The sequence below is a fragment of the Gymnodraco acuticeps genome, unplaced genomic scaffold (genome assembly GCF_902827175.1).
Source record: "Gymnodraco acuticeps unplaced genomic scaffold, fGymAcu1.1, whole genome shotgun sequence".
NCBI classification, from domain to species: Eukaryota; Metazoa; Chordata; class Actinopteri; order Perciformes; family Bathydraconidae; genus Gymnodraco; species Gymnodraco acuticeps.
The window spans coordinates 298612-313583 of NW_022992289.1; the positions used below are offsets into that span (position 1 = coordinate 298612).

Genomic DNA, 14972 nt, shown 5'->3' on the forward strand with positions numbered 1-14972 from the left:
AAAGGAGTCCAATTGAGGCAGATTGGGGAGTGTGTGGGAGAGAAACTCCCGCTGGAGGGAATTTTGGGAACATGTTAGCCTTTGCAGACCATTTACATGCACACAAACCGATACAACACACTACAGAAGAGGGAAACCCCCAAAAAGGAAAATAGGGCCTCGTTAAGCTCTTTTCATTTGTATTTACCTCAAGTCCAAACTTGTAGAAGAAGTAGTTGATGAAGTATTTCATGAAGCGGATGATGCCGATGTCCAGGTGTTGCCGTGTGATATCATGGAAGATGATGCGGGCGGCGGGAGGCGACAGCTTGTTCCTCAGTCTGAAATATCCCTGATGGCGGTAGATGGTCACCTCGAACGCTAACAGAGCTAGCATCATGAGGTTGTCCTGCACAGATGGAGAGAATATCTTTAAATGTGTTGTTCTAATGTGAAAAATACATTCTTATTGATAGTTATTTTCTTTTGTCTCTGTTTGCATTGCATTTGGAGGTAATCCAAAAGTAATGGAAATATGGTTACATTTCTTAAATTGTTTTGTGTTTGCTGTTTGTGCTCCTCACCCTGAGGTAGCCCAGCAGGTCGTCAGCTTTCTCCAGGCCGACCCAGTTGGCTGGATCCACCGGACTCTTATACAGCAGAGACTTATTCATGTCATTCTTCTGGTCTTCTGAGTAGTCTTCTGGCTGTGGACAGAACATATCATCGTATATATGAAGTAAAAGTGTAAGCATAGTCAGGATAAGGGCTGTACTGAGTAATTTGAAGCAGCAATTATTTTAGATTCTACACCAACATTTACATTAAAATTCTCTGGCATGTCAATTACTTTTGTTTAAACCTGGCATTTCTGCAGTTTCATTTAAAGCTTAGCTATAATAATATAACTAGTGTTAAAATATTTGTCGTGAATTCAATCATTGAGTGTTGTCTATTTTTTTTTAAAGTCAGCATTTGTTAAACACAGATCACAAAATGTTTTTTATATAACAAATGATACCTTTTTAATACACTTATTTTCAAAACGAGGCACGTACGATTATACAAAAGTTCAATTGAATAAAAAAGATGATTAAAAAATAGTAATAACTTGATTAATTACTTTATTGACATTTGTTTCACTTTTTATTTTTTTTAGGGTGTCCTGAAATCTAGGAAAAGATTCAAAGCCTCAAATGTGAATAAAATGAGACATTCAGTACAGCCCTTGTAAGGATATGATCTATGTTGTGTAAATATGAATGGAAAAAAAAGCAATTTCTTTCTTTATAATCACCATCAAACAGTTTATGGAGTGTTTTTTGGGTTCTACGAACTTGAGCTGGTACATCATTTTACACACGATGATGACACACGTCCAGACCGTGCAAACGCTGGAGGCGAGCGGCCGGTACTGGCAGTACGGCAGCGCGAAAGCCCAGGACGCCACGAACACGTAGTTGAACAAAGAAACCTGAAAAAGAGACAATGCATGCAATGAGGACAGGAAAAAACGAATAAATCCTACACCAACTAGTGTTAGTATTTATTGAGTTGTTTCATGTATTATATGCATGTGATTCATAATTACTGTAGGTAAGAAGTGCTTGAATACAATTGCACATCCCTTTACGCAAACAAAAAAACTGGAGAAAAGAGGTGAAGAAAATTGAGAGGAAAATCCAAATGTACTCGTAAAAATTGAGGTCAGGAACTATGAATAAAATATCATTACAAAACATAAATATAAGTCTATAAAAGTCAGTTTTAATGAGAATGTAAAAGCCCAAGCAGCTTATCCAAGCTCAAGGCTTCATTCAGAGAGAGTTGATGGCAAGAAATCTGCGGTGTAACTCTTTAACCAATCCTGGTTTATTCCCTATTGGTTCCAGTTGGCTCTGTGTTGTTATTTTTTACAGCATATGAGCAATAAAATCTACCAAGGAAATGTGAGCAATGCTAACAGTGGGTATTTGTGATTGGAAATGTAATAGCTTTTTGACTCAGAACTGTATGAAATGACCTTAGTTAGAGAAGATTGTGACAGGAGTGATTTACTTACAAACAAATCGAAATAGCCTCAGGAAACCGCTGGTATGTAATGTGAAAAATAGCAGTGTAGCATGTGGCCCAATTTTAACAAGAGAACATTTTCAAAGGGCCCTAATGTCAAAGGCACTGCCACCTTGTTAACCTCAGCTTTTTCACAGCTGGAAAGCCCCCGAGAATCTGAGGCTGCAAATTGGCTCGTATCGGGCGTAACACCTCTGCTTTATAGCTTAATATAGAGCCTTGTTTTAAAGTGTAATGTCAAGCTTTCTTACATCTTTGACGGCGATCAGCACGATGTAGCAAGACACGATCTTGATGATGTGGATCTCCAGTAACCACCAGATGAACAGCTGCAGTTTGTGGAAATACTCCAGGAACTTCAGGAAGAGCACCGTCAGCCGGTCGACCACCAGGTGCCATTTATTCTTCAGTTCTGAAAGAGAGGAGAGTGACTAAGTAGGTGCAAATGTGAAGAGTTTCCAGGTTTCATCTCTTCATTACTGTGGGGGAAACTTCTGAAGCAATTGGAAACAGGACTCGGAGAGACACGAGGAGAGCTGGAGCTTTGATGGCAAACACTGACGGTTTATTTGGAGCCACGGCCGGAGAATTCTCAAGACATGTCACGGGCCACGGTATGACCACACAGTTGAGATGCCACAATCAATTCTGAAGAACCCTCCTGTAGCTCCAGGTTTGAACTAGTTTCAACATTCTTCAATAGATAGACTAAACAGCTGGTGAAACTGAATCACATTTGTTGCCCCTCCTTAAGGGAGATAGCGGCTGCCCAAGATTGGGCATCTGCATCAGAGAGCAAAAGGTAAACATGTATACAGAATTATTCCCTGACACTTACAGCTGTGCAGTCTGTCTCGGTTTGAACAGTACTGACATTTTGCTTACGTAGCTTTTAAAACAGCAACCCCAGCTGGAGCAGAATCTCTTTTTGCACTTCAGGAACAGGTCTTATTTTTGTTAGTATATCTTATTTAAAAAAGACTGTCCTGCTGCCATAGAAATGTATTAAACCACTGGGTAAAGATGGACCCTAATAAATGCACTTTTCCAGTCCTATTTTTTATTAGTATATTGATGTATTTGCAGAAAGGCTGAGTAGCAATTCCATTGAAACACAAACTGTACCTCATAAACATTAAAACAAGTTAAAATTCAGCAAACATTTAGAGGTTGTCGAAACGTTTTTAAATGTGGTTATGATTAATTGTAAATGCAAACAAACGTATAATCTATTAGCCCAGCAACAGATACAAAATGAGTGTTTAACCAAAAATGGGAAAAAAATCTGTCATTCTAGTTCCCTAACTTTGTCTAATTTTTCATTATCGGTTGTAGTAAACAAAATACCATTGGGATTTAGGGAAATACTTAGTTTCAGTCTTACAAATCATTTCCAGTCAAATAATGAAATGTATTCAGCAAACTATTTCTTATTGAGTGTGTTCAATTAGTGGAACCAATGTGTAAGACAATCTGCATTTTAGTGAGGGAAAGCTACATTTTGATATGTATAACATTTTATTGAGCAAACTTAACAGCTAAGCATATGTTTCAGATATATTGTGAAACTGTAAAATGTTTGTTTATGTCATTTCCCCCATATGTCACGATGCATGGCAACCAGGGGCGGTCTAGGGGGGCCAGGGGGGCCAGTGCCCCCTAACACTGACCCCCCTGTGGCCCCCCTAACAATGAAACGTTTTTTTTTTTTTATAAATGTATATTTTCTGGTACTCGGTTTGCCAAAAACCGAGTACCAGAAAATAAAAAAGGATTTTGTTGCTGTAATGTGAGATTGTGCAGACACCCTTATGTAAAGTAGAGATGTAACTGTTCATTGCCTTTATTTTTATATAAATATGGTGTTAATGCAAACATTGCACTATAACTTAAAGGGATAGTGGAAATGGAACCTCAAATAGTTTCGTTTTAACTTATATACAAGCATAATTACATACCAAAACAATCACACCTGATTAAAAAAATATAATAATTGCCTTACGCATGTTAGAAGCACTTTATTGCAGCTTCCCCGAAGTTTTTTAGAAACGAAATGTTCGACTCAGCCAAACCGGAAGTGACGAAAACTCAGGAAGACGATACGATAACAAACCATGGCGTCTATGCAGAATGAACGTGGAAGGGCAAATATACCAGACAAAGAAGAAGGATTGTACGAGGTATCCAGTGATGATAGCGAGTCAGAAACATCCTCTCGGCTTTCCTACGAAAATGTCGTTTTAGGAACTGAATCTGAATCCGGTTCAGTAAGCGACGATGGTGACAATATTGAGCCAGACGATGGACCATTACGTCCTTATTTGTTCGAGCCCGAGCCCGAGGTGATGGTTCACGGCATGGGCAATGGCGAGGATGACCAGGACCAGGCGCCAGATGATGCACCCCTACGCACAAATAATCTTGACTGGTAGGTCCCTAAGCATAGCTCACGCATCTTAAGATCACCTGTAGCCTTTACAAATATTAATCATTGTTAACCAGTTAAGGCCGAAGGTCCCCCCAGTGGACCCCTCCCACAGTTTTTTTTCTCTCACATGTCTCAGGGCTTCTTAACATTTATGAAACTATTAATGTTTCATACACTTTTAAAGGTAAGAAACTCCGCTAACTGACAATAAGAACAATTGTTAGCTAGAAAAAACACAAGAGTAATACCAAGCCTTTGAATTAGCATTGAGCGAAACAATGCTAACTAATGCTAACGCTTTTTTACACACAACACACGGTAGAAATGCCCGTATCTTAACTGCACAAACAAGATATACGATTTAAAGCTGAGACTCCACAGATTCCACACATGTAATGTCATCACTGTAAGACCTCGAATTCCTGGAGCTATCAGCCAGAAAAGAGAAAGTAAACAACATCCTAGGATAGCCAGGCTGCCTGTCAAGTGTAGGCTGTACTCACAGTACTGTTAGTCTATCATGTCTATATGATGACTGTAGTGTAGTCATTTGACACTGTGTACCGGATAAATGGCGTTGTACAAAATGGTACAGGCTAATGATGCATTAAATCAACAAGAAAACATAATAAAATACTCACTTCTTATGTATTCCACTTTCAATTTGAGCTAGAGACCGAGGAATCTCGAAACAATCGTCAGTAAAATGACGGGAGCACACGACTGCCGAATTACTCGTCAGCTTCGGCTCCGTGAAGTTTGCCCGTGTTATCTGAACAAATTTCACCCACTGACGACGAATGGCTGGGTTTCTTGGAAACGCATGCGTCGATTCGCCATTCTCTGCATTTGCTGTCGCACTACAGCCATACAAAACACATCTATTCACCATAATAAAGGTCGGCTATTCACATGCAAATGCTATTGAATGTCCGCCATTGTTTGTGCCCATCTTCCTTTGCTCTCGTCATCACCCGAAGATTCCCGAAGTATTTCGTTTCATTGAGAGGGCGCAGTAAAATTGAAAATAAAATGAAACTAGGAGCATGAAATTAAAAAAAATTGTTTATTATGCTTATTTTTAATAAAAATACATAAGTTAAACCTAAAATTCGCGGATTTCCACTATCCCTTTAAGCTGAAGCTAACAGTAATAACTATAAGATCTATCTGAAATAAATAAGTGTACTGAAACAAATACCAATAACTGTATTGCATTGTTTTAACTATTGCGCAATTACTTCATACTGTCTAGTTCTCTTTTTCGTCCTGCATTTATTGTGCCCCGCTCAGAAAATAACTGGCCCCCCAGTGGCCCCCCCAGTCAAATTGGTCTAGAACCGCCACTGATGGCAACACCTCAAATGTGTGTTTTACAAGCTATTTCTAAACTGTTGCTTTAATTACCTGAGAATTAGGCCTTAATATTCTCACAAAGGATATTAAAACTCCAGCTATAGTTTGGATGTGTTTCTACAAAGGATATATTATCTCAGGTTTTAATAGAGCCCTCATTGTTTGGATAAGAAAACACTGAGAGGGCATATACTGTAGCTCGCATAGCTTGCACCTCATTATAAACGGAGAGGCGCTGCAGGGTTGTGTTTTATCACCTATTTTATTTTCTGTGTATATAAATAACATTTTAATTTAAGAGCAGTGTGACGGTCTGCGTAAATATGCTAATGGTGTAGCGCTAGTTGGCTCTAGCAGGGCGATGTAATGGATGAAAGTGACCACTTGAGCTACGCTCTGTGTCAGCAGGGGAAACTGGAGGTAAATCTTACTGAACCCAAAAATCTGCAGAACAACAGACTTTTACAGCTTTCCTCGGGATGATTAACGGCCGGCTGGTGGAGAGTGCAGGCGGCGGATACTTGGACAGCACACTGAGTCTAAGAGAGACTTTAAAGAGTGTATGCAACATATGTCTTCTGAGCAGACTGAAGAGCAGAGACAGATCTAAAAGAAAAACGTCTCTACGCTCCTGACAGTGTAGCCGGCGTCGCACATGTGAGTCTCAGCTGTAAACCCAACGAGAGGAGGAGGCATGGAGGAAAGCTTTCATACACTTTGAAGTAAAACACATGAGAAGTGTTCAAGTACAAGACTGCAACATGATCAGAGATACAGCCTCTGGATGAGAAGTTTTATGACCGCCGACAAGGAAGTTGCGTTTTCAGTCTGTCCGTGTGTGTGTCAGCAGGATTATAGGAAAAACTACTACTGCAATTTGTTATGATAATAAATGGAAGGATGTATCACGGGCCAAGGAAGAAACCCTTCACTTTTGGAGCAGAGCCAAATGACACAGAGGATACAAACACAATTCTTCTTGTTTGTTAACAATATGAGATACGGCAATTTCCCTGCATTCATATGGTGTTGGAATAAACTGTAGCTGAAAAACAAGTTCCCGACTAAGAAATTCACATAAACTACCCCCTCAAAGAGAACAGCAATTCAGTGTTGTGTTGTTTAAATGCTCTGAGCAATAAAATACAACACACCCTCTGTAATGTCCTTGTTCTTTCCATATTAGTTTGTGAACACACGGGAAACGACAGCTTAACTCAGGAAATGGGACCATCCGAGGAGCATGTGAATGCACCGTTGGCCTTGGCGGAGGTCTGTGCCCTACAAGTGCTACTATAGTTTTCATATGATTTGCTTTGATATTTCATGTTTTTCAGAGGAACTTGAAAACATATTTTAGAAACACTGGATACATTCCTCAAGATGTAACCGCCAAACGAGTATTTATTGTTTATCTCTTGTTCTTCTTATAATGATAATTAGTGTTAAAATGAAAGAGAAGACAGTATCAGTCCTAACGTGGTCCTAACTCCACCCCTCACAGACTGCAACCACTACTATTTAGACATATTTATGGCCTTTTTACTAATATATATTTAGAAGTGTAATATGCACATTGACATTGAATTGTACTGTATCTCGTTGCACTGTCATCGCTCTGCTTTTACCACTCTTATATATTTATTGTGTCTATTTTTTACTGCAGTGAGAGTTGCCAAATAAATGTTGTTGTACTTTGTATGATGACAATAAAGATATATCCTATTCTATTCTACCTGAGCTCTGCTCGGTACTCGGCTCGGTTCCCGCGCTGCAGTGCCGGCTCTCGTCGGTGCTCGACTGCCGGTTGTCGGAGAAAGTCCTCGGTTTCTCTCCAGTCATGTCGGTGTCGTCCATCACCACCAGGACCTTCTCCTTCTCCCCCCTCCACTCCCCCTGGTCCTCCTGCTCCTGCTGCTGCTTCTCCTGCTGCGGCGGCTCCTCTCTGGATATCGTGGCCTCCACAGAGCTGGCGCTGAGCATGGTGATGTCCGCCAGGCTGCCGTCCTGGTGCACCAGTCTGAAGACAGGTGGAGAAGTTATTACAAACACACACACGCATGCAGACTCACACATACATATTTATATCTCTACACTTATGAGGACCTTGAATTACTGACTGAATGTCTTTAACCTGCTTACCTGACGTTAAACTGTATGTATAAGCAAGCCGTTTTCCACCATTCAATGGCTACTCTGGAACCACAACATCTTCTATTAATGAATGAAATAAATTAGAAACTGATAAAATGACTGCTGTTGAGATTTGGCCTATTATTTGAACGTGAGACTCCTTCCTATACTTTCTTAGCGGTTGAAAAAACCTTTAACAAGGACTTACTTTTTAAAAGTTTTACGGTAAATGGCAGGGGTGTCAAACTTTTGGTTGCACTCAAAGGGCCGGTGGTAACTTTAAGACTATATAAATATACATAGATAAATATACATAATATATATATAAAATAATGTATTATTTAACAATATTGCCTCTGCATTGGATTATTATCTAGGGTAATAACTTCATAATTAACTACGTCTGAAAGCAGAAGTCTAGGGCAAATAATTGCAAGTAATTGCAAGTCTCTTCAGTGCACATCTCACAAAATGAGATGCATTGTGGGACATGTAGTTTATGGGCAACGTGCTCCTGTAAAGCGGCACGTAACCTTATAATAAACTGATTATATTCTTTGCAAGCGCTTGTGGGCCACATAAAATGAAGTGGCGGGCCAGATTTGGCCCCCGGGCCTTGAGTTTGACACCCCTGTGTTAAGATTTTTAGAGACAGTGGAGAGACAATGTTCACCTGACTTGCCATAACCCAAAGCTTTTTTTTCATGCGACCTTTGACTTCAAGTAAAATACACGTCTTAAATATATATCCTTTTACTAAGTAAAATACTTTTAATTTAAGTTACCTCAAATAAATATTCTCGAGGATTTGTATTTTAGAAAAAAGTCTCTTAAGTCAATTAGGTAATAAAATATCCTTTGGATATTTGCATTTGCACTATTTGCAATAGTGTCACAAGTGGCCACACAGTTTGTATCTCATAAGATATGATCATAAAACACACCTGCAATTAATGCTTATGGCCAAAGGGGCCGCCAAAAAAAAGTCAACAGACATTGGTAACCTGAAATAAATGAACCTTACTAGAAAGCAACCTGGAATTGATCTTCACAATATACAGCAATGTAACTATATCAGTTCAATGTATAGACATTATTTATCATGTTCTTTTCCCCTTACATCGCTATCTTTTTGAAGGCATTCTGTCCTCATAAGCATACAAATACAACAAACATTAATACACAAGGTCCAGTTGATTGTCAAAATACTCCGATGCAAATGTTTGGATGGGAATCTGCAGCTGTGTGTCCACTGACTGGAAACAGAGCAGCGTTTCATCAGGCATTGTAATCAATAAGCAGTGCACATTCCTTTGGCATTCTTTAAACGTTGTTTGTTTTTAATGTCTGAGGGAGTTTTCTTCTTGCACAAGAATAATGGTAGGAGCTAAAAGGAGGCAACCCTTTAAAAATCTTCTCAGGCAATGTAGCAAGCTCCTGGGTCGGGTTTGACTTGCATGAACCGGCCGCATATCAAGGCAGGCATTTCATTTTCGTGTGGTCACACTTACTTGCTCTTTGGAAGGGGAATTTTTTGCTTGATGCTGCTCAGGACAATAAAGTTACACAGGTGAACAGTGAGGAGATAAAACCAACAAAGGAAGGCTGAAACTGACACTTGAAATCACCTCAAACATCCACTTGGTTTTATTAAAAAGGCATAAAAATGTGCCAAAAAGGCTCATGTGGTTCGGGGTAGGCGAGCTTTTTCAGGAAGGGGGTAATTTTCTGGGATTCAGTGCAGAAAGGTGGGTGTGTTGCAAGATACTGGAGGGGAAGAATAGTTATTTTAGAATCAAACATGCTTGTTTGACAGTTTATTTTGGAGAGAAGTAGAAGGGAAAAGGCTGGGCTTGGGTTTGGAGGGGGGTTAAAGATCCAGGAAGATGAAGAGAACCCATGAAGAGAAGGCTACAGGCAAAATAATAATATACAAAACCTGAAAACAAACACCATTCATGACAGTAAATACCAAAACTCTAGGAGTATAAATGTATCATTGCCACAAAAAGGGTCACAGGGATAAGTCAGAGTGAGGGGGAAAAGGACGTTTTGCAACAGGAAGAGGAAGTTGAGACTCAGAGGTGAACTGGGGTGGTGATGGATGCCACAGAAAGCGAGCAGGTACCCACCTATCCATGATCAGATAGACACGGCCATTGACTTTAGCGTGGCTGTGTAAAAACAAGGTGTCAGAAGAGAGGAGAGATGGCAGCAGGTTTACAGAGAGAAGCAGAGACGAGACGAGCGAGCGGCGGCGAAAACAATGAGATGCACAACAACACGGATAAAGTTAAATTGAAAATGTGAATGTACACGGAGCGGCAACAACAGATGAGTGACAAAGATCAGTGGTTAGTTACAATGGGTGTTTAGCAGTTAGTGTGATTATCCAGAATAGTGTGAGATGAAAAGGGATGAGTGTTTTCACCTCACGCTCAACTGTTACCATGAATATAATGGAGAAAGATGAGGAATGGGCTTTGTTTATCAACTTTCAGTTGACTTATGTTGTAATTCAGTCCGTTCCTATCATGTAATTTTACAATGTCATAGAGGGAAGCAGATGATTTCATGGCCTTTGACTGCATGTGTTGCACACTTTATTGTGTTGTAGATGATGAGATTTTATACAAATGGAAGATTTCATTTTTTTATCTTTGAAAAGTCCTGAACATCCATTACTACTGGTTGCTTTAAAAGGTATTTTCATGATCAGTAAAAGCTCTTATAACTGTAAGAAATTAAAATCAATGTTTAATGACGTAATTTAGTTTAAACATACAGTAAGCTTAAAACTGTTTTATTCTGAAAACATCTCCGGTTAGCATTGGCTTGTGGCTAACGTTGTTGCTAAAGTTTATTTTGAAAAGCTTTACTGGAAGGAGTCTCCGTTTATCAACAGTGACGTCACTTCCGGTTTTACGTTAACAACGATTATAGCCGTTAAAATGCATTAAATAAAAAGTGATGAAAGAGTGTATGAGGAGAAAAGGCGTGTGGAGTTATACAATGACCACACAACGTCTAAATCCTGTTTTACGCGATATCGGACACAGAAGAAAGAGGTGGGAGGACCCCCGACATCACGGCTGCCATTGAGAGGACGAGTCACGGATGAGATATATAGATAGGTGGCGAGTATTGTTCGCTCTCTTTCAACCGGAACCACTTCGAGACAACAGCTGATGTCTCCACTACTCCTCTGTTTGTTTCATTACCACGCTACTTAAAGGTGGGGTAGGTAAGTTTCAGAAACCGGCTCGAGTGCACTAAAATTTGAAAATACACAGCCGAAAAGAATCCGCCCCTTCCTTCAGACTTCCTTACAGAGCACCTCCTCCAACACACATGAACGCGCACATGACGTCAGCAGACTGGTGAAAGTGGCCGCCTGGCGAGTCATTGAAGTACTGCTGCAATGCACGCCCAATGAGGGCACGAGATACATTTGTGCGTGCACGAGATGGAAGGCTGACAGACAGGGCGGCAATCCAATCCGTTGAGCCGGCCCGGCTAAACGGATTGGTTGTACTTTTTACAGTATTACGGCTTCCACAGATGACATTTTGTTATGGATTTTTTGTCAAAGCACTTAAGATATTCATTGCTATCGGGATGTTAAGAGCATTCCATGGAATATAACAAAAAGTGTATCTCGAGCCGGTTTCTCAAACTTACCGACCCCACCTTTAATTAAAGTACCAAATTGAACCTTTTCAGAGACTCCATTAGTGTCTTTATTTTAACTTCTCTCCTGGTCGCGAGAACAACGAACACAATCCAACATAACCATCTGATTGAGAAACAGTCATAAAGAGATCAAACCAATGGCCTACTTCTTAACACCAATGTATAATAAAATATAAAGCGACTATAAGAACCGATTGATTATTAGCCTGTGGGGCTATTTTACTTCGCTGTATGAACCTATACCAACCAGTTACAAAAGAAAAGTCAACTTCTCAATGAGTTTTTGGACCTAACGTAACAAACGCGTCTCACCTGTAGATCGTGCTCTCCTCTTTAGCCAAGACAGCCTGGAGGTCTGTGAGCTGCAGGAAGCGGTCGTGGAAGTAGTGCATGTGGAGAATACACACCAGCAGGAAGGACGTGGGAATAAAAATCCTGGTGAACAGAATGGCGACTTCGAACTGCTCAAGGCCGAGGTCCTTCAAACTGCATGATGGGAAAAAATAGAGGAAACAGGAGAAAACATGTGAGCTTATATCATTTTTTGCAGTATATGTGAGTAAAACTTCTCATTAATGAATGCTTTCAAATGATTGATGACAAAAGAAGGTTAATAAAACAAATACTCTCAATAATGAAAGTTTATAAAGAGAATGAATATGTTGTCATTTCCGGATGGTACAATAGGGGTTTATGTAGTGCTACTCTTATAATATACAATCACCCATAACCTTGTAAAATACCATGTGCAGGAAAATGAAAAAAGACCGGGCCAAGAAATCTGCTTATCAGCTTTTGCTTCACTTACCTAAACTTGTTTGAACTGAAGACGCCTACAGTTCATACAATGTATTCTTCGTTATTGCGTTTTACATGAATTACGGCAAAAAAAGACATGCCGTTGGGGAAGGGGGTAATACTCTGGCATAAAATTGACATTTAAGTCAGAAATATCCAAGTAAAATAACTTGGATATTCTCTGAAATGCAATTGGGGAATTTACGATTAAAAAACAACTAAAAAAATGTCAAGAAAAAACAAATTCTTTTTTTTTTTCTCATGACTTTGTGACTTTGAATCTTTGGAATTTCCATAACTGAGTTTATTCTATTTGGCAGGAAGTGCTTTCTGTTCTCACCTTCTCACCATGAAAAATGTTTCAAACCACTAACATTTGAGAGCGGAGGACAGTCTTTAAAACGTTGTGTGTTGGAGCTACTAACAGTATATGAAACTCCCTGAAATGTTATTCTATGTCACTGTGTTTATTTTTATAACATTCAAATATCAGTGTACCCATACAGTAATTAAGGTTATTCTGAGGAGCTCACTGTTTTTCATTCACTCCCAGCTTATCTCTCCAGAAAGGCAGGGAGATGTTGAACTGGAAGGTGTAGACCAGTGTGAGGACGAGCATGGTGTACATCACCACCGACATCCAGAAGTACTTCAGGATCCTCCGCCACCACTCATAGTGCACCTAAACAGGAGTAATGGTGTTTATCGGGGTAATGAATTCTCAGCAGCTTTAATGCACGAAATGTATCACAGAACACATCTGGGTGTAGGGTTACTGCTTTGTTTTGACTCCAGTAGAGTTATAAAAGCGTTGTGAATACAGGGTGGATTATGTACACACACTTTTTATGGCATACTAAAAATGTCAGCAGCTTCTGCAATTGGGAAATGTAATCTTTGGAAACGTTACAGTGTTCCTATCCATATTCAAACTTGTAATACCAAGATGCTTGTTATTTACACATTCAGTAGTAAAACACCACTTTGTTTTCAAAGGACTTATAAGATAAAGATTTTAGGAAATGAAAGAGACTTTTTGGAAGTGTGTAGGGTATATTTGAAAATGTGTTAAGGTCAGACAGATCAGAACGTTTTTTAAGGATTTCAATAAACATCTTATCTGTTTTAATTTGTGCGCTTGAATAAGAAGATACAGAGTATGTTTAAAGGTCTCCTATTATAGCATGCTATTTTTAGGCATATATTATGGGTCTCAGATATAATATATAACAAACATGTCTATGATGTGTTTTGCTCAAAGTACCAAACAGATCATGCATTTTCGACATCCCTCATATCCCTCTATTCCAGCCCTGTTAGAGAAACACGGATTTGGGGTCCTTAGCTTGAAAAGAAAAGGGGAGCTTGTGCCTGCTCAGAATTCTACAGAGATACAGCTAAATGCTGCCGTGATTAAATGCCATACCATGTTCTAAACCACATCAAGGACTATTTCTGAAACCGTATGGAGCTCAAATGCTTTTTCCCTTGCGGGTTTACCACACGGTGAGTTACTTTTTTTATTTCCTGCTTTTTTGCTCTCTCCAGTACAGGTTAGCTCTGAGTGTTAGCGATGCTAATGTAAACCCCGACCATATTACGTCCAAAACACGTCGGGTATTGTTTCTGATGGCAACTTTCTGATAGGGCCGTGGGTGTAAAGCCAGCCCACATTTACGATATTACATCATAGCGGACGCAAATCTGGATCAGCTCCGTTGTAGCTCAGTTTTTAGAGATTTGGGTAGGGAGGAAAAGAGAGAGGGTTTTATTTGCTGACACTTTGTGAGTTCCCTGACGCACCGGGGACACATTTATGTATAAAAGACATCAAAAAGTGCATTTTGCATGATAGGTCCCTTATGTGGACAAAATGTTGCACAGTGAAGATAACTACGTCTTTTATAGCGTGTTGAGTATCACAAGGAACATTTCCATCTAGTTACATGTGTACAGGTGTGTTTTGTTACCTGGTAGAGCGCCACGCAGGAGAGGAACATCATCATGTAGATGATCTTGTACATGACGATGGTTCCCTCGAAGCTGACGAAGAAGAACATTCCCCCGCAGATGTAGATCCAGTATTTGATCAGCAGAGCCATGACCATGCTGCCCAGAACGTGCATGATGTCCTGCTCCCCTCCCTCCTCAGACGCCTCTTCCTCTATAAAACACAGCAGCCAATCAGAAAAATCTGCACTGCCCTACTGACTAACTTCAGACCTTCCTAAATAACCTGCATTCACACAAACTGGAACATACACATTGTAAAAACAACATTTTTTTTCTGATTTCTAACACTTTACTTTAATCCACCCATTTTGGCTTTTGCAAGCACAAGATAAACATTAAATCGATGGTTTGTAACCAGGGGCGGACTGGGACTAAAAATCAGCCCGGGACTCTCGACCGGCCCACTTCGGTACATTAAATTGTCGACGGGGGGGGTGCTAGTGACTTATCCGACCGGCCCACATCGTCCGACCGGCCCACTTCAGTACCGGCCCATCGG

General features: G+C 40.0%; 1 protein-coding gene across 6 annotated transcripts in view; it reads right to left on the reverse strand.

The window, feature by feature from the left end:
• Window positions 1-14972, reverse strand: part of LOC117540860 (piezo-type mechanosensitive ion channel component 2) — a 111831-nt gene that overhangs the window by 43636 nt on the left and 53223 nt on the right. For all 6 annotated transcript variants that reach the window (XM_034207762.1, XM_034207764.1, XM_034207763.1 and 3 more), the window contains 8 exons: window positions 14431-14624; window positions 12994-13142; window positions 11975-12148; window positions 7573-7856; window positions 2304-2464; window positions 1277-1453; window positions 564-686; window positions 188-388 (listed from right to left, as the gene is read on the reverse strand). In XM_034207762.1, coding sequence (XP_034063653.1) covers window positions 188-388; window positions 564-686; window positions 1277-1453; window positions 2304-2464; window positions 7573-7856; window positions 11975-12148; window positions 12994-13142; window positions 14431-14624 — 1463 coding nt within the window. The remainder of the gene's footprint in view (window positions 1-187; window positions 389-563; window positions 687-1276; window positions 1454-2303; window positions 2465-7572; window positions 7857-11974; window positions 12149-12993; window positions 13143-14430; window positions 14625-14972) is intronic.